The sequence below is a fragment of the Quercus lobata genome, chromosome 2 (assembly GCF_001633185.2).
Source record: "Quercus lobata isolate SW786 chromosome 2, ValleyOak3.0 Primary Assembly, whole genome shotgun sequence".
Classification (NCBI taxonomy): domain Eukaryota; kingdom Viridiplantae; phylum Streptophyta; class Magnoliopsida; order Fagales; family Fagaceae; genus Quercus; species Quercus lobata.
In genome coordinates, this window is record NC_044905.1 from 18,529,464 (window position 1) to 18,550,572 (window position 21,109).

General features: G+C 33.8%; 1 protein-coding gene across 5 annotated transcripts; it reads left to right on the forward strand.

Moving 5' to 3' along the window:
* The first annotated feature begins 1,802 nt into the window (after window positions 1–1,802).
* Window positions 1,803–15,774, forward strand: LOC115974821 (L10-interacting MYB domain-containing protein). 5 transcript variants are annotated; one of them, XM_031095346.1, is made up of 11 exons: window positions 1,803–1,933; window positions 6,068–6,121; window positions 6,356–6,509; window positions 8,826–9,168; window positions 9,247–9,397; window positions 9,884–10,224; window positions 10,298–10,448; window positions 10,919–11,259; window positions 11,331–11,481; window positions 14,353–14,693; window positions 15,066–15,774. In XM_031095346.1, the coding sequence occupies exons 3-11, from the start codon at window positions 6,478–6,480 to the stop codon at window positions 15,582–15,584; spliced, it is 2,370 nt and encodes a 789-aa protein (XP_030951206.1). In that variant the 5' UTR covers window positions 1,803–1,933; window positions 6,068–6,121; window positions 6,356–6,477; the 3' UTR covers window positions 15,585–15,774. The 5 variants fall into 5 exon arrangements, with proteins under 5 accessions (XP_030951206.1, XP_030951205.1, XP_030951208.1 ...); XM_031095345.1 differs by lacking the exon at window positions 6,068–6,121; XM_031095347.1 differs by lacking the exon at window positions 1,803–1,933 and having other exon boundaries at window positions 5,716–6,121; window positions 8,589–9,168.
* Window positions 15,775–21,109: the final 5,335 nt, after the last annotated feature.

Below are 21,109 nucleotides of genomic sequence, written 5' to 3' on the forward strand. Positions count from 1 at the left end.
ATTACATCTTCTTTTTTTTAGAAAAATAAATTACATCATTTAAGTTTGGTCAATTGTTATTTTGGTCTTCTAGGTTTTGTTTTTGTCATTCTGATCTTGTAATAGGCTCTAAATGAGCTGAGTATTTAAATTTTAAGTTTGTTTTTTTTCAAACATAAGCTAAGCTCGAGCTCATCATCAAATAAGATTTTATATTCAAGTTTGGCTCATGTTTTACCTCTTCACAATTCTATGAATTTTTACTATAAATAATAATTTAATATCATATGAACCTATTGATAAATTTATATAATCCAATTTCAAGTCTGTATAAATATATTTTTTAGACAAGTATACATATAAAAAATATAATATTACATATAATTAAATCCAACTTGACTTGTTTATTAATCAAGTTTAAATTTAAGATTTGAGCTTAACTTGTTTTCTTAATTAATAAACATAAACAAGTTTTTTCCCAAGTCGAGCTTCATTTATAGTCCTCATTTAAATAAAATACAAATTACACATTTTAAATTTAGTCTATTGCCATTTTGGTAAATTGCGTTCATTTGATGTTACTTTTTTTATTTTACGTCAACAGTTTGGATTGGGGGATGGGGGATTTGATACATTTGCTGTCACTATTAGTCCTCCTTAATGATAACTTTTTTCACGAAATGAGGAAGGAATAAAACCTGGAAAAATTGGACCAGGACACGTTAACTTGACTCAAATCTAAGAATTTTTTATCCGAAATAAAAATAGGTTGACCCATGACCTAACCCCTGTTTATTTGAAATATATATATATTTATATATATTCACCATATAAGCTGGCAAATTACTCCAAATGCTAAATCATGTAAAGGTAACACGATGTCAACCATCCAAATGTAATGACTACATATAATCAAATAACAACCACTGAAAAGTTTTATTTCTAATTTGACCATAGATCCATGGGCAACATGATTAAGAAAAAATAAGTTTACAATATAAATTTTGACAGTATCAAAGTAGCTTTTAGATTGAAACAACATTTCTATATCCTTTGGTGTGATAAAAAGCTCAAAACATTGGTCTAAACCCTAAATTTCTACAATAAAACTCATAAGATCCTTGCTATTGTCAAACTTATTTGCTGCAAGTGAACTAACATATCTTTTATTGTTTTCAAGAGAAAAAAATTATGTATCTAAAAGAACGAGAGTCTAAGGAATTTTTTTATTGTCCCATTTATTTTAAAATAAAATTTATGGATTAGTTTTGCAAATCACATTTTTCTCAAAAAAAAAAAAATGCAAATCACTGGACTTTTATGACGATGATATCATGAATGAATTTTGAATTGTGTAAACTTAGAAATCTGTCTTATTTAACTTTTATTTTTGATTATTTTGTTATTTTATTTTTGACATTTAATATTTTTTTTGTTTGTTTATTATTATTAAGTAACTCCATTTAAAACGCTTGCAACCCATTTATTAGGACCTAAATCCAATTAATTCAACTCAACCCAAAATGACAAAAAATAAAACTTGTCAGATCAAAAAGATAGTCAACCAAACTTAAATGGTATAATTTGTAATTATTTTTTCCCTTTTTTAATGCACTTTCTACATTCTTCTTTTTTGGTTTTTCGTTTTCCCAGGTGAGTTGGGCTAATCTGAGCTATGGGCAGCCCATACAATGAAATGGTGAGCACTTAAAAAGTTGTGAATGAGGTGGGCTTGTTTTACACGACCCAGCCCACTCCATTTGAAGCCCTAGATCTACATAGTAGCGCGTGAACAGAATACAATACACACAGGCTTTCCTCTCTCTGTGACCAAACAGCTGGTTCGTTTTGCTCTTATTCCGGATTAGGGTTAAAACTCTTCACAATCACAGACTCTCTTTAGCTAGGCCGCGCCAACTCTCTCTCTCTCTCATAGAGTACTCAGTACGAACAGGTAAAAATCTCTAACCGTTTGTTTCGCAGTTATTTAACAACCTCGAAATTTTATGTTTCTCTGTCTTGCTTTCATTTTCATGGTACTACTCTGTTGTGTTTGGCATTGCTTTTTTGTTTTTCGTTTTGGACAATGCCGTTGTTGTAGGAAAAGTTTGAATTTTCATCCTCGTACCTTCGAATTATAATTGTGCTATTCATGTTTGGACAAGTCTGATATCTAGGATAAGTAGATTTATTAATTGAGCTTGATTGAATTCTACAATTGAAACTTAATTGGTTATGGCGATCTTCTTGAAGCTTTGTTTTGAGCTTTTTTTCTTTGAATTTTTTTTACTCATTGTTTCTTTAAGCAATGAAATTTTGTTCACACTGTGCTACTCTTTAGAGTGAAGGTTTCAACTTTCAAAACGGTCAAGAATTAGAGTAGTTTTTCTTTCACTGTGCTTGATTGAGTTTGAAAGAACCTTTCAAATTCTAGCTATTATTCTTTCTGGGTTCGTGCATTCATAATTTGGATGTACACTGCAGAGGTCTGAATAATCAATTTTAGGTTTGATGAATGTGCCATGTAGAAGCAAAATCTTAAATTTCATCTTGGTTGGATTTTCAAAAAATGTCGATTGGCTTAAATTCGTAAGAAGCGGAGAAGATAACGATTGGTTGGATTGAACTTAATTTCTTATTATCTGATCCGATCATGTTGAGATGCGAGGAATCAAAATTGTTAGCTCCTCCATTTTGTTTTCCATAAGAAACAGCAGAAGTCTTTAAAAACAAATCCACTTATGTGCATTTTCTAGTCATGTATTCTGTTAGTAATAAAGCTTTATCTTTTCTGAATTCTCTTCATCCATTCACCGAAATGTCTTGTTGGTGGTGGTCCTGGTTATGGAAAACTTTAAACAAACCCTCTTATATTGCACCTCTAGTCTTTTTGCCCTGGTTTTATTCATGCTATGCATGAAAAATATTGGTTCAATTTATTTCATTTTATTTTTATCTTTAAGCCATTGATGACAGTGATGCATCATTTTTCAGATAATAATTAGTAAGGTATGTCATCCTGCCGCACCTACATGAACCTGCATAACTTTTCCCACATTATGACCTTATTAAGATGGTCATTTTGATTTACTTTTATAAGAGTACCCCAAAATATACTAACGATATGTGTTTGTGTGGGTACCCCTGTGTGATTCACATAATTATATTAATAATTAGATTTCTGAAAGAATTATGAAATTTCTTAATATTCGTAGAGAAAGATTTTTCCATAGCATTAACTGTTATAAAATAAGCCTCTGACAATCTAAAATATAAAGACAGCATCAATGTAATTGACAAAGACATATCTTTTTGTGAAAAATAAGAAATCCTACTTGGTCTCTACTAATCTGACAGAGATTTGTTTGGAACTGGATATATATATATATATATATATATTAATAGGGTAAATCTACTGCTTGGCTCAAAAGGTAAATCAAGCTACTTGACATTGGCTTGGAAAAAGGAACCATTCAAATAACCTGTTGCTTTGGCTCAAAAGCTAAACAATCCAATCCTGAAAAAATTTCTACTTGCCTAGATGTTTTATGTCTTGAAAGTTCAAGCTAGTTGAGCTCTCAATAAGAAATTGTTCAATAACTCATTTTTCTTGTTCTTCTTTTCCTATTTTTCTTGATCGTTGTACTTTTGTTTCCTGATTTGTGCCCCCATAGTACATCCCTAATGTACTCGGTTTGGCACTTTTTCTATTATTAATAATATTCTTACGTTACTTATAAAAAAAGAAATTGTTCAATAACGTTCTTCAGACAAAACCAATTTAACCCACCTACTAGGCTCGTTTCCAATATCTCCCTCTCTAACAGTACGAGCATAGTGACCAGGGGATTCAGAGTAAATAAAATGCTCCATTAAAGATAACAATCTCTTAGCACTCTCTTTGTCCAAGAACACTGATCGGAGAGAATCTCTACTTCTCTCAAAGATACGCAATAAGAAAAAAGAACCCCCTTCTTCAACAGAGAATTCAAAAGATTTTGACTCAACGAAGAAAAAGAGAGAGCCACCCATGGTTCAAAGCAACTAGAACCTAGGGGAAAAGATTTTGACTCAACAGTTCTCCACAAAAAAAACTTTGTTCTTTGCCTACTAGCATGACATGAAACTCAAAATCTAGAAACTTGAAAATTATTGTAGTTGACTGCTATACCTACAAAGATAGTATTGGATTGGTGTTATATGTGCAAGCGTAGTAGTGAAAGTGTTGACCATCTTTTCCTTCATTGCTCGGTTGCTTCGGAGTTATGGGATACGGTTTTTGGTTTATTTGGAGTGTGTTGGATCATGCCCTCGTCTGTTGTTGGTCTCTTTGCTTGCTGGCAAGGTCACTTTGGTCGCCTCCACAATGGAGTTATTTGGAAGGTCGTTCCTCTTTGTTTGATGTGGTGTATTTGGAAGGAGAGGAATAGTAGATGCTTTGAAGACTCTGAGCGTGCAATGCCTGACCTCAAGCTTCTTTTCATCCGAACCTTACTTGAATGGTTCTCTGTGTGGAGAAACCATCCTTTTTCTATTTTGGATTTACTTGACTTTTGTAATTTTCGTTCTTGACTTGCTCCCCCATGTATACTCCCTGTGTGCTTGGGTGTATCTTTTTTATTATCAATGAATTCTTATTACTTATCAAAAAAAAAAAGCAGTCAACTACAAATAATAATACATGCCCTCTCAATGATGAATAATCAAATGTATAGTAAATATGCTTTTGATTGGTAGCATTATGTATGCGTATACAAGTTATTTTTTTTATTAATTGAAGTTTTATTACTTAATGAAGCACATAATTGAAACAAAAAGTGCACGAACCTTTTCTCTTGCTTGGGGTTGAGTCTGGCTGGTTTATTATGTTTTTGGTTTGTCGGGTTGCCTTCTTCTTTAGTTGTATTTGATATGGTTTAAAAGGAGTCTATTGATGTTTGACGAAAGAAAATCCTTGCTTAACGATGATGACATGCCTAAATCAATTACCTTAAATAAATTAAATGGTTTAAATTATTTAGTTTGGACACACGCTATGAACAACTTTCTAAGTGTAAAAAAAAATTTGAAATATTTGATAAATGATCCTTCCCAATGTAGGCTTATGATTGGATGAGTGAAGATTCTATTGTTATGGGATGATTTTGGCATAGTAAGAGTTCGTTTGAGAACAACTTATTTAGCTGAAATTGAAAACTTTTTGCTGAAAGTATTGTAGATAAACTTTTTGCTGAAAGTACTGTAGATAAAACTAAAAAGTAGCTAAAATAGTATAGTAGGACCCACAAATAGTAGTAAAAATAAGCTAAATAGTAAAAAAAACTGGCTTTTTAAGCCAATGCCAAACGCAACCTAAGTAATCCCATATTGTGACGACAGTCAAATTTTGTGACATTTCCAATTCTAGGACTCTTCTACACTTTTTTTTTTTTTGGTGTCAGTAATGTTTTTCCTGTTTTTGAGATATATTATATAAAAAAAAATGTCCATTGCCTGTTTGGAAAATCATTGGTTGAATACTACAGTACCCTTAATAATTTATGGAATCATTTATTGCAATATCGACCCCTTACAATTGATTTGAAGCAACATAAGCGATATTGAGAGGAATATATGATTACTACATTACTGTCTGGCTTAGATTCTGATCTACATGGTTTTAAAGAGCAGATTCTTTCTAGTGAAACCCTCACTTCAGCTGCCAATGTTAATTCTCATTATTGTGCTCATGCTTAGGCCAAGGTTCTATTGAGACAACCATAGTCTTTTGCTTTAGTTTCTAGCATTGGAGGTTGTAATAGCTTCTAGTGGTAATGGTTGTAATGGTGGATGTGGTGACAAGAAGTGATCATTTGGTGGTATGAATTGTACTAAACCTTATTGTTGGGTGAAATACAACAAGACAGAGTATGTGCATCAGGTTATAGATGGTATTAAACAATCACAGTTTACTTCTGTTCTAGTTGGGCATACGGCTCCCAGCACTGGTATCAAGATGCACTCACTTCTCAACTCAGCGAACTCATTCTGAAATTGAGTACTGCTCTCCTTTCTTACAGTGTTACATTAGTTGTTTCAAATAATGCAGCCCAATCTTCTCCACTGTGGGTTATTGACTCCAGCATGAACAAACATCGATATGGTATATTGTCTGTCTCTTCTACTTCTTCTTTTTCATCCTGTTAAACACAATATTGGTTTAACTAATGGTTCATCTCAACCTGTCCTTGGGAAAGGTGTTCTTCATTCTGCAAGACATTAGCTCTACCGTTTAGTCTCTATGCCCCTGAATTTTCTTCGATTTGCTTTTGTTAGTCAATTGATGAAAGCCTAACACTGGTCTATAACCGTTGATCCTACTTCTTTTGTCTTTCAGAACCTCAAGACCAGGGAGATGATTGGTTCGGGCCATGAGAAGGATAGCCTTTAGTATCTGGATCCTGATGGCTTGTTCTCCCTTACTCTCTCAGCTTTGAGTGCTACCATGTCTCCTTTCCAATGGAAATTTTCATTTGGGCGACCAAACTAAAGTTTGTGATTCCTTTATTGAGTCATGTGTCTAATCTTGAATGTGAAGCATCTCACTTAGGAAAACATCATTTTAGTTCCTTTTTGAGTGTTAGTTATAGTCATCAGTTTGAGTCATTTGATGTAGTTTGCATTTTGCACTAGCATATGGAGTCCTTCCCTCACTACCATTTTGAATTGATTCCTTTATTTTATTATATTTCTTGATGATTATTCTCATATGACATGGTTATTTTTTATTAAGGAAAGATCTAAGCTACCTTATATTGTTTATAAATTCTATTATGATATCCTTGTTCAATTTAATAAGCACATTAAGGATTTGGAACGTTCAGAGGCGCAGCTCAAAGAATTGTTTGCTGGGACTTTGTTTGACTGTCATGCTTGGGGACTCACTTCTAGTGATTCCATTCCATTGTTCATAGATTCTTTATTTTCTTGTATATAATCTCTTTTTTGTTGTTTTCCTGTAAATATTTTTTAGGCTGCTTCATTTTTTTCGAATGAAGTAGTACTTTCATTTAATATAACTTTTTCTTACTTATCAAAAAATTTAATAAGTGCATTAAGATTCTTTGCTTTGATAATGCCTTAGAATATACACAATCTTTTATTAACTCTTTTTGTGTTGATTGTGGTATTGTTCATCAAACCAGTTGTGCACACAACTCTCAACAAATTGGAGTTGTTAAAAAAAAAAAAGCATCTTCGTTTATTAGACATTGCCTGTACCTTGTTGTTCAATATGTATGGGGTGATCTTGTTCTCACAGCATGTCATCTCTTTGATTGATAAACTTTCCCCTTGGTCTCACAAGCATGTTTTCCTTGGATACTCTCGTACTCAAAAGGGCTATTGGTGTTATAGTCCTGAGTCTCGACCTTACTTTGTGAATGCTGATGTTACACTTCTTTAATCCTCCTTTTTCTCATTGGGCCAGAATTTGTCTACCAATCTCATCTTTAGTTGTGAGGGGAGTTTTTGGTACCTTCTCCTACTCTTCATTTTATTGTTTGTCATATCTTGCATTATTTGAAAGGAGCTCCTAGGCGTAGACCATTGTACAGGCCTTTTAATTCCCCCATCTATTACTGGTTTAAGTGATGCTGACTGCTCTGATAGGCGGTTCACCCCTGGTTATGGTACCTTTGTTAGAAGCAATCTTGTTACATAGCGCAGTAAAAAGAAAAATTCTGTTGCCCCGCTAGTGCTAAAGTTAATATAAAGCTACTGCTCATACTTCTTGAATGGTTGTGTGTTTGGTCTCTCCTTCGAGGTGGTGTTGTTCCTCTTCCTATGGAGAGATTATGATAATCAGAATGATATATATTTTTTGATAAGTAATCAGAATGATATCATTATTGCTAACAATACAGTTTTCTATTAGCATGCCAAATATATCAAGGTTGATTTCCATTTTATTTGAAATTTATTGATGAGGAAACAAACTGTCAAACACCCCTCCCCCCCAACAGAAATGTTTGATTGAATGATTAGCCTAGTGATGTCTTGAGAAAGTCATTAGCTTGTGCCTTCTTCTAGCGATTGTCTTCCAAGATGGACATGTTTGATCTATTGGCATTATTGGTTATAATGGGGTTGTTATTGTACTTATCAAAAAAATAATTGGGTTACTATTGCATTAGCTTAACAGTATTCTTGAAATCATGCCATATTACTCTAATATAAATATATGCCTATTTTTTAGTCTTTCTCCTCTTTGAGTATTCTCTCCTCTTCTGAAGTTTACAACTCAACTGATGTCTTGTCCAGCTCTCTTCTCCTCCAATTATTAGATGATATGAAAAAATTTTGATCTATTAATTTCTTAACCATGAAAAACAACTGTACTACATGCATTTTTGTTAAGATTAAGATTGTTTTACTTATTGTCTTGGGGCTTTATAGTTTGTATTTTTTATGGTGTTAATGGTAGAATTTTTAAAGTTAAAAATCCAACCAAGTCTCATTATTTGTATCTTTTTGACTGAATGCTACCACAACTTTGTTTTAATTGCAAGACATGAGCATTAAAATTCTGTAGAAAAGTCACATTTACTGCATTATGACCCTTATTGCAGATTTGTCCTTTTCCTTCCTCTTTAGCTATTCAAAAGAAATAAGGTCGTACCCAATGCACAAAACTCCCACTTTTATAGGATCTGAGAGAGGTGATTAGTAGGCAGCCTTAACCCCATTTTTTTCTGTTGAAAGACAACAAATTCCTGGACTTGAACCTGCAACATGCCGCTTTGGGTGAAAGACACTTCCACTTCAGCTATCCAAACAAAATGATGAATAATATTTGCAATTTTTAGGGGGGACAGAATGGGTAGCCAAACTGCTACAAGCAATGATCGATCAAGGACATATTGGACACCAACAATGGAACGGTATTTTATTGACCTTATGTTAGAGCAGATGAATAAAGGCAATCGGATTGGCCATACTTTCAACAAGAAGGCATGGACGGACATGCTCAGTGTGTTCAATACAAAATTTGGATCTCAATATGACAAAGATGTTCTAAAAAGTCGTTATACAAATATGTGGAAGCAATTCAATGATATAAAGAATCTTCTTAGTCAAAGTGGATTTTGTTGGGATGAAACTCAACAGATGGTGGTAGCTGATGATTATGTCTGGGATGCTTACATTAAGGTACATTACTTTTTTCTATTCATTCATATCATAAAAGCATCTGTGCCATTATTGTTTAATAACATGAAGTAACTGCAGGCTTACCCTGATGCCCGAATGTACAAAACTAAACCAGTGCAAAATTTTAATGATTTGTGCTTGATATATGGGTATACAACTGCTGATGGAAGATACAGCCGATCAAGTCATGATCTAGACATTGATGAAGAAATGCAAGGAGTAAATATGGGTATGTATACTTTTTCTGCCCCAGAGGGTTGGCTTTGTGACTGAATGTGATCTCTTATTGATATTCTGTTTATAGACTAGTTATATGATGTTTATATTTATTTAATATTAAGATTTTACGCATATGGTCAAGAAGGAAAAATCAGGAAGAAGCTCTGAGCTCCACAACCTATTCATGGTTTATGAAATTTATTCACAAGATAGGGAATGATTAGGAGGCAGATAGAATTCAGCCTTACAGTCTTCAAATGGTAAATGTTCCAAATAGTTCCTAAAAAAAATTTCAGCTTAGGGGCTGTGTTATTTTGTTTTGAAAATATGACCTTTCTTAGTGGACCAGTGAACATGAGTTGCAATTAAATTCTAAATATATAGTTTGACTGCTGTCATGATGGTTAGCTTTCTAGAATGTACTTCATAGTAAATAAAGATGTACATCCAATAATATGAGATGACTGTGTTCACCTATATGTTCCTCAATTTGTAGGTGATGGAATGGGCGGCCTTGCGCCTTCAAGTAATGAGCGTGGAAGGACCGATTGGACTCCAGCAATGGACCAATTTTTCATTGAGCTTATGCTGGACCAAGTAAAAAGAGGGAATAAGACTGAAAATACTTTCAATAAACAAGCATGGAATGATATGCTTGCTTCGTTCAATGAAAAATTTGGTCCACAACATGGCAAAAGGGTTTTAAGGCATCGATACAAGAAATTGTGGAAGTACTATAGTGACATAACAATTCTTCTTAAACAAAATGGCTTTTCTTGGAATGAAACACAACAAATGGTTGCAGCTGATGATGATGTTTGGGATGCATATCTCAAGGTACATAGTTATAAATAATTTGTCATTCCTGTTTTTTGAGGGGCATATTTTATTTACTAGCATAGATTTGCAGGCACACCCGCATGCACGGACATATAGAACAAAAACCCTTCCAAACTACTATGATTTGCTCCTAATATACGGAAGTCAAATTGATAATGGTATTCACTGTGATTTACATCAGAACAAAAATGTTGAAGACGACGTCTCAGAAAGAAAGGCCGGTGAGTTACACTTACTATATGTACCAAGTGAAGATTAAGTTGCTCGACTTTTACAATCAAAAAAATATTTAATGGGGTCTTGCTTTACACTGTCATGGAAAGTCTATTGAGACTTTGATCAAGTGGAAAATAGATAAATGGGAATCCCAGCAGTAGTTATTTACTTATCTATGCTTTAATTATTTAATAACTTATACTTTTAAGTGAAAAATAGTAATTGGTCTTCTGGCTTCCATATCAAATCTCTTGGATGCAGTTAAATGAGCAGTTCTCAAGGCCATAAATCATAGCAAGATTTTCTTGTAACTTCTTTTATTGGCCAATGAGTTACAGGGTTATGAACATGGTAAAGTATTTGGAAGATGTTTAGAAAATCTAGTTACATAAGAACTGCTTTTTATTCACGTGAGATGCTTTGAAGTACTTGCCAGTCATTGTATGCTTCTATAACTAAATATTTATGACTATAGGTGAAGGAAAAGGGGGGCAGAACCCTACTTTTGGTGATCGTACAAGAACATATTGGACACCACCAATGGACCATTATCTTATTGACTTGTTACTAGAACAGGTTCATAGGGGAAATAAACTTGGGCAAACTTTCATAACCCAGGCGTGGATTGACATGGTTACATCTTTCAATGCAAAATTCAATTCTCACCATGACAAAGATGTTCTGAAGAATAGGTACAAACATTTAAAGAGGCAATACAATGACGTAAAGATTCTTCTTCAGCTGAGTGGGTTTTCATGGGATGAAACAAGAGAAATGGTAACAGCTGATGATCATGTTTGGGATGCTTATACCAAGGTTAACTACTCTGCATTTTATTTCTGGTTGGTTTGTTCTGCCCTTCTGCTGCTTACATATAGTGCTTGCAGGAACATCCTGATGCTCGATCATATAGAGTGAAAACTCTGCCAAGCTATCACAAATTGTGTGTGATATTTGGAGAAGAACATGCTGATGGTAGATACAGCCGTTTGGCACGCAATGCAGATCCCAGCAGTGAATTACCTGTTTCATTGACTGGTATGCATTTTCCTGTTCCTCCTGATAGTGGGCAGTGACCAAAAGTTTTGTCTTGAGTCATGAATTTGGTGCTAAGTGTGAGTTCTGTTGCGTCTTAAATTAAATTATATGATGCTGCTTTTTGTTGCTGGGGATTAAATTCAACAAATAGTTACTCTAATGTGGCGATTCAATTTTAGGTTTAATCTTAAAATATGTTGTATTTACAACATTTAGTTGATTGTAGTGAACTAAATTAACTTCAGAACCACCACCCCCCCCCCCCCACACACACACACACAAAATAAAAGGGAAAAAGAAGTACTTGAAAGAACATTGGGCACGATCATATTGAACTAGTACAAGCAACTCTTCCTTTAAGATGATTTGTTCTTGATATGATGTGGCTAAGACTATAAAGCATAGCCATTCATGTCATTCCATATATGTTGACAATGCAATAGTGTAAACATCAGTCAGTTCCCTTCACCTTGTGGGGTTCTTTCCTAATATTGCCCATGAACACATTCACCAAAAGCACAAACAACAACAATATATAATAATCGACTTGCTGATTCAAGATAAATAATTTACTCTAGAAGTTCTTATGCAAACAAATTCAAATTCAAATTCAAAAAAAAAAAAAAACTTAGGACTAGTTTATTCCAAGTCAATTTTTAGGCTTGCTTAGAATAAGCCCAAACAAGAAAGAGAAGACAAATTCTAAAAATTACTGTTTGGGGTTTCTCGGAATTAATTAAACTGTCTTCATTAGAGTATAATACTGCAGTTATACAGTAGGACTAAATCCTAATCCTAATTGATTTGGGCAAAGCTCAATTATTGAATTACGAAAATAGCCTTGACTCTAGGAAATTAAATAAAATACAAATCAACTATTTAGCTAATAAAATCCAAGGATGATGTAGGACAAATTGGAGAATTTGTATATGTGTGGTTGTGGTGGGTTAAGGTTTTAGGGGATTTGTGGATTTTGGGGTTTAGAACCTTTTTAAGAAGGGTCAGGGTTCAAGTGGGAAAAGATACCAAATTGACATAGGAGACTTGTGCAAGTAGGATTTAGAGTTGTTGAGGAAAGGGTTATGCAGTGTTGATAGGAAATTAAGGGACATGTGATGAGTTATTTGATGGCTATTTGATAGAAGAAAGTATGTGGGGGATTTAGGGTTATGGTAGGTAAAAGAAAGGGCTTGATTTGGGGTTGTATGGTATTTTATTGAGAGGTTTGTATGGTATTTGGGTCTGTATGAACAGTACCCCGTGAATCTTACCATAAGTAAGAGAGAATAAGCAGAGAGAGAGAAAATATCACACGGCCAACATGCCTCAATTCTCAAAACACTCAATAATTTTTATTAATCAACTACATCTCCTCTGAATGCATTGAGCACATATGTTTATAAAGACTCTTGTTCTAGTAGTATTAGGACTCCTAGTTTGACTAGTAAACTAAAAACCTAATAAAAGATGAATTTGGACCCAAAGAAAATAAAACCTAAGATACTTAGGAACCCAGAAAATTCTAGACTCAACTAAAGTACCAAAATACATTAAATTCGTTGGAATCACAAAAATTTGTAGATATGCTCAACTACAAAATTGATGATAACTAATATTTTAACCCTAAAAGACTCATACTTAGACCTTTAAAACCACATGACTCTTACCTCAATTGGACTTCACATGTTGACCCCATAAAATAATTCTTGCCAAGAGATAGCTCAACTGGCACCTCTGGTATTTCCAATAGAGACGTACAGGGTTCGGATCTCCCCTCTCCCATTGTAATTATCGAACTATCAAAATTAATTCTTGAATAGGTGAACTTGCAAAGTAATAGCAAATTAATTGTCTATGGCTGCATCAAAGTAACAATAGTATAAATACAATTGACTTCTAAAATTAAATAAACTTCCCGCAAACTCAAACTTTGAAGTATTGAACGAAAAATACTCTTTCACCTGAGACTTACACCAACTCTTGGACCTTTAGCAGTACTAAGAACAGAGAAACTTTGTGTTCCATCATATGGAATGATAGAATTAATGGTTGGAATCAGAGTTTCAAATGATATAGCATTATTTTGATCCACATAAAGCATTTCTACTTCATGCACCATGAAGGGCTGATCAATAGGAATCGCCACCTAGGGTTGCTTGACAATTTTTCCAATGGGAAAATTTTATTAATAAAGCAAATTTGTCTCAATTGGAGTACAATAGTGCACTTATATAGAATTTAGACCACGATGAATAAAACTTAATTGACTTGGAATAATTGAATTATGAAAAGAACCTTGACTCCATAAATTTAAATAAAATACTAATAATCTAATTAGCTAATCAGACCTAAGATAAAATTCATTTGTCTGATATTAAAAATATAATTGGCTTCTAAAATTAAATAGCCTAAACAAAATATAGTTCCCTGCATCTTGTTCCCTTTTATTAGCCTAGGTGTGTGCCAGGACAATGTAGACAACTGGGAGCTGTGATATCATGCATTAATTTAGTAAGCTGATTGTGTTAGTGTTTGGTGTGATTATATTGTCTTGACTCTTTGAACTTGTTATTTGATGGTTGCCTAAAACTGTATTTTCTGAATTTGAAAAACAAAGTTGTCACCACTCACTGGTATCAGGAGAATCTTGTTGGAAAGTAAAACAAAAAGGTCACTGACTTCTTTTTTATTTCTTATTAAATTATAAATTAAATGATAGCATGAATGCTGGAGAAAGGATTTGTCTTAGATTTTCTGAAATTTAATATAGACTGGATTTGAGTGCATGCCATGGGAAGCAAATTTGTTTTATTTTTTCTGGACACAACTTAACAGACCTTTTGTGAACTCATCATTTTCCTTAATTTGTAGGTGAGGGGACAAATGACCAATCACCTGCTGGTGATGTTCCTTTGGTGATAGATTGGATACCATCAATGGAGCTCTATTTTATTGTCCTTATGGTAGACCATGTGCAGAGAGGCAATAAGGCTGATCGTACATTCAATGAGCAAGCATGGGCTGATATGATAGAATCATTTAATGAAAAATTTGGACTAAAATTTAACAAAAATCTCCTAGAAGATCAGTATACATTCTTGATGAAACAGCATGGTGAAATCAGTAATCTTATCAATCATAGTGGTTTTACGTGGGATGAATCTCAACAAATGGTAACAGCTGACAATGATGTCTGGGAAGCTTATGTTAAGGTGCATTCCTCCCTCTGCTAATATTGTTATTTATTTTCTTTACATCAATTGGCTTGTAGTTCATTGCAACTCCCCCACCCCCCAAACCCCCAACCCCCCCCCCCCCCCACCCCACCCCCCCCAAAAAAAAAAAAAAAAAAACAGTGAAAAAAGGGTAAAGGGAAAGTTTAGGATGTGAACTATTTAAGCTTTCCTCTTTTTGCGTGTGTGTGACAGCCATGCCTTCTGCATTATAGTTTATCATGTGAACTTTTTTATGAAATGATGGCAATGTATCCTGCATAATTGTATTGACCGTAGTCTGAATTGTTTGCCAAATATACGGCTTATTGATCCCATCAATCCTAAGGTGTTCATGCATGAATTTTGCAGGAATACCCAGATGCTATTTCATACAGGGATAAAATCTTATGTAGTTATAGAGATCTTTGCAAGGTCTTTGGAAATAAAGTGTCAGGTGAAAGATTCAGTAACCACGGTCTGGTTATGGAAGCGGACATAACTGCCCAGGGAATAGAGATGGAGGGAACATCTAGAGGTCAAGAATTTCCAACAAGGAATACTCAAATGTCTGTTGATGAGAGAAAGCGGCCAACTGAGACACCATTGGAATCACAACGTCCTAGAAAGGTACAAAAGACTGACAATAGAATGGAAGAAGCTCTTTCTGAGATTGCGGGTGTAGTCAAAAGATTGGTCAATAAGAAAGAGAATAAAAACTGTAAATTGATAGAAAGTGCAATTGATGCTCTCCAGGCAATACCAGACATAGATGATGAGCTTATGTTGGATGCTTGTGATCTTCTGGAAGATGAGAAAAAGGCAAAAACGTTTTTGGCATTGGATATCGCTTTGAGGAGGAAATGGTTACTAAGAAAGCTTCGACAGTAGTATTGTAGTGGCCTTAGTTTTTTTGAGTGTTGCATACAATTGTCTCATTTGAGAAATTTTTTTTTTACTAGCTTAGATACTGTAATTTGTAAATGTATATCTGTTCAGGCCTCCTTTTTCTGGCCACGTGGCAGCTCCCCAAATCCCCACAAAAACTCTATTGGAGCAAGGCTAAAATGAATGGACCTAATATATATTAAAGAAAAACAATGGTCTCAAAACCTGAAAAGAAAAAGAAAAGCTCAAGAAAAACTGGGAATCAACCTAATAACAAAATGAGTTTTGCAACCGACATTCCTATTCCCTTATTGTATTTAGGCTTTTGTTTATTTTAAAAAGGAGAGGAAAAAAAAAAAAAACTCTAAGTTGGGTTAAGTGACCCCCAAATCGAAGTGGGTTAAAAGACTCACAAACAAATTGGAGTTCACAATCGACAACCTATATTTAAAGTTGGGTTAAATGACCTGCAAATTTTAGGCTAAAAGACCCATAAATAAGTTGGACTTTACAATATACAATCTGCACCTAAGTTGGGTTAAGGGTGTGTTTGGTAAAAATTATTTTTACCAATTTATTTTATTATTCAACTTATTTTTGTTACTAGTCATGGGTTTCACTGCACTTTTTAGTACTATTTATGAGTCTTAGAGCATCTTCAATAGATTAGCTAAATCTAATTTTTGGAGAATAAACCCCAAAAATCAGCTCCAACAGATTCTTTAATTGCAAAACTTTTCCAAATATTTTTTGATGTTGCTATAGTGCTTCTTTAGATATAGAAAACACTGTAGCAATTCCAAATGAATTTTTCTCCTTAAAAAAATCATACAACTCAATAAAAAATAATTTTTTTCTCTCTCCTCTCACAACGGCTACAAACATTCACAACGACTACAAACATAACAATCATTTCTCTTAAACATCTCTAAACTCAAGCATAATCAAAATACAAACTCAAAAACACAATCTTAAAATTAATCAAATCATAACAAAAAAGAAAAAAAAAAAGGAAGACAGAAGCCATCTGACCCATTTGGGCTGCATTGGGAAGGAAGACGAGCGGCGGTGGAGCAAAAGACGCAACTTGGCATAGTGAATGCCGATTCTGCGCCTGCCTGTTTCCTTCAATTAACGGTGGAGCAAGCCTCTCACTTGTTCTTTCTCTGTTTCTTATCACATAAAGAGCTAGAGAGTGTTCTAAAATCAAGTAGAAAAAGAAAAAGGAGAGAGAGAGAGAGAGAGAGAGAGAGAGAGAGAGAGAGAGAGAGAGTGATTTGGAATCAAGTAGAAAAAGAAAGAAAGAGTGGGTATACATGTGTGGTGGAGAAAAAACAAGAAAAAAGAAGAAGAAACATATGGATGAAATTGAAAGGAAAAATAATATAAAGAATAAGAAATGACAATTAAGAAATGTTACCACAATATTTTCATAATAAATCTTAAGTAACAAATTGTTATTAGCTAATATTAGTAAGTAAAAAAATAATTTCAGTGGTGGATTCAAATTAGAACAAATAATAACTTTTCACATAAGATTTTGTTGTGATTCTTGTGAAAGTATTACAAAAAATGTTGTGAATATAACACTTCTCGTTGAAAAATATGATTGTTGGGAATAAACATAGGAAGAATAAATGATGATTAAAAAAAGAATAAAGAATGAATGAAGAAATAATATTTAAATGAAATGGAGAAAATGATAGAGAATTTGTTGGAAAGTGTATTTGAAAAAGTAAGTAAGTAAAAGCTAAATGTCACTGTTCACTGTCCAAACAGTACAAAAATTTAGATAAACTGCTCGAGATACTCTCACTATACTATTTCAACTAACTTTTACCTTTTTTTACAGTACTTTCAGTAAAATAAGTGGATCCTAAACAAACCCTAAATTATAATGGAGATGTAAAAAAATTTAGGCTAAATGACCCATATTCTCACCAAGATAAAATATTCATATCTTATTCATCTTACTGGGTAAACTGATCCATAAAAGTCGAGGGTTCTATAATCAATGTCTCGTTTATGCGATTTTGGGGTTCCAATTAACTAGTCCTTATTTACGCATAATGGAGTTAGCATGAGGAAAACTCAAACCCATATCAATTTAAAAACCCAATTATTTAAAGAGGCATTAAAGGGTCTTTCTTTGACTAAAATAGTTCATCATCTTCCTCAATTTTGGAGACAAAAGCCATGGAAGGACACATCGAAGCCACCAAGAAAGCTAGAGGATCGTGAAAAAGATACCTTGCAAGTTTTGGCTCAATCATGGTTCAATTATATACTCTTTGCTGACCATACCACATCAGCAAAGGGTACAACAAAATGAAAAATACGTGACAAGTGTAACACGGGTCATGGGCCAAGTTTGCTATAGGCCTAAAAGATGCCCAAAAGTGTCCTTTAAGCCCACACAGTTTAGGCCCTTATCTAAAAAGGCTTCAAGTCTGTTTTTTCAAAATATTGGGTCCAAAATTCACCATCACATGTGGCAGGCTCAATAACCCAAAACTCATTACAACACTGAAAGGGCATAAAAGCCCGAATCTCCTTGCCACGTGGATTGGGATTAAAGGCCCAAAAAACCTACATGTTGGCCCTAAAAGCCCAAAATTCCCTCACCTCATGAGCTTTTTTCATGCAAACATGAAGGCCACCCTAAAATAGGTCATTTCGGCCATTAAAAATTGTAAGGACCAAGTTCCACTTCAAGGCAAAGCCCAAGTGCAGGGCAATTAGAGGCACCGAGTATAGGGAAAGAAAAAAAAAAAGAATAAAGTTTCTCTCCAAACTAATTTGGAGAAAAACTTTTCAAACTTCTCATATATCTCTTTTTTGAGTATGAATTTTTAAAATCTAACCGTTGAATTTCATGTTCCTTATGTTTTTAACATGTATATCAAATTTTGTTCAAATTGGATATTATTTACCATTCAATCGATAAAATTATTTTTTATATACAATTTTAGATCACAAAAACTTGAAATTTTAACATTTTTTTGTTAAACAACAATTGATTTATTATCTTCTTGAATTTTTTATATTCAAAATTCACACTCAGTATAAATTATATTAATATATATGTGGAATTTGAATGGTTTCTCTCCAAACTAGAAACTTTGTTTAAGAAAAAAGGTGGAAGACCAATTGTTGGGTCTTTTGAAATGACAAAATTTAGTTACAAAATTAGTTATAGTTTAAGGCTACAACCCCCTTTAAAAAAATTAATTACTACACATTTTAAAAATCTAACTGTTGAATTGCATGTTCTTGGCACTCTTAGTACACATGTCAAATTTTGTGTCAATTGGATATAATTTGTTATATGATCTATAAGCTTATATTTTATACATAATTTTAAGCTACAAAAACTTGCAATTTAAACAATTTATTGATGACATAGCTATCGATCTTTAATTTTTTGAAAATTTTGCAAGCAGGAAGGATATAAGAAGAATATAATTCAATGGTAGATTTGTCAAAATTCACCTCCAATAAAAAAATATTAAGTAAGGTTGTAGGCTTAGTGTACAACTAATTTTCAAGTTAAACTTTTTCCCTCTTGAAACCCAACCAAATCAAGGTTAGAGGTAGTTATGAGAGCATATAGGCCCAATGATTTTGATGGTTTGGAGGGTCTAAGGGAGTGTGTTAAAAAAAGCTCTTGTCATTTAAGGATGACAAAGAACATATAGCTTAGCATTAATTGTCCAAATTTTGTGGACATCTTTTTTATGAAATTTTTTTGGGATAAACTATGTATTTGGTCCCTATGCTATATACCATATTTTAATTTAATCTCTAACCTTTCCATTGTGCCAATTTGATCCCTAATCTTTTAGTACTGTGTCAATTTAGTCCCTACCATTATTTTTTGGATGAAAATTGATGATGTGTCTAATGGCCAAAAAAAAAAATTAGCTTTCGTTGATGAGATAATACACTAAAATTTTATTTTAGCCGTTTGCCATATCATCAATTTTCATTTAAGATATAACGACAAGGACTAGATTGACACGACACTAAAAGGTTATTGACCAAATTGACACAACTGAAAGGTTAGGGACCAAATTGAAATATGGTGTAAAGGATAGAGACCAAATATGTAGTTTATCCTCTTTTTTTTTTGGATAAAAATTTAATGGACATTTGATGACCTAGTGTGAAGGAAGGTTATATTGGTCAACGCCCCATATACTTGACATCACACAGGACAATGAGACATCCTTTTTACTCTTTACTGAAGCCTAATCAAACATTAAATGCATACAAGGTGATTAAACATCTCGTGATCCAATGGTTTGAGCAACTTACGCCATTTTGGAAGTAATACCAAAAGGTTTGAGAAGAGTTAGGAAAGTATTAAAACCTAATGCCCAATGGATCACACCAAAGAAGTACGGATAATTCATTTAGGGTACTGTACCCATTTCATACTGGTGTCATACTGACCATTTCATTTTATAATTTTTCAGAAATTGCTCATGTCGTACCCGTGTCTGTGTCTATGATTCCTAGGATCAAACTATCATATGACCACCTATTCACACTCTTCTTCATCACTCTTTGCCTCTCTAAAAAAAACACAAAAAAAGAAGAAGATATAAGGGACCTTAATCTCAAACAAAACCAATCATCCATCAAGCAAATCCTTAATGGTCCTATACCTCTCATAACCTCCAAAACGATTTTTTTTTTTTTTTGTTTAAATCCCTTCAATGAAAACCATACACCACACTTACAAGTAAAGGTGTCCACAGATTGGTTTGAGTTGGGTTTGTGCTTAACCCATACTCGACCTGACTAGATCGGGTGGAAGAAAATTCAACCTGTTATCGACCAATAAGGTGTAGTGGTTCAAACGAATTGCGCTTTTCATGGGTGGCAATTGGATCAGTCAACACCAACTAATGATGAGAAAAGGCGAGAAAAAATGTTCTGAACGACAAAGATCCAGTGAAGATCTCATTAGATTTGGTGGAGATCTCATTGGATTTGGTAGATCTATGTCAAATTTAGCTTACTTTGTTTGTTGGATCGGGTGGGTTGGATTTTAGAGGAGGAAACCCACCACTTGATCCACCGTTGTTGGATTTTGAAGGTGGAGACCCATTGTCAACTACCGCAACCACAAGATCGATTGATTTTTAATTTGGGTCAAGTTGTATCCCTTGGGTGGGTCAGGTTCAACGGGTTTGTGGACAACCCTACTTATAAGGCAAACCCACTAAGATAATGGTATAGAATAAATCCCTTATTAGTGGAAGTACTATTGGAAATATGCAAAGAGATAGGGAGACTATGCACAATGGAAAGTCCATTGAAATATTTTAGGGTCCGTTTGATTGGAGGGATAGAAAAGTGGAATGATAGAAAATGGGAAAGGGGTGGAAAAGTAGGAGGATAGAAAATATTTTAGTTTCCCTCATTTGTGTTTGTTTGGGGGGTGAAAAAGTGGAGAAATGGAAAAAAATAAGTTTGTATAAATTTACTCATATGTCCTTGTTAAAAAAATGATGCCCAAT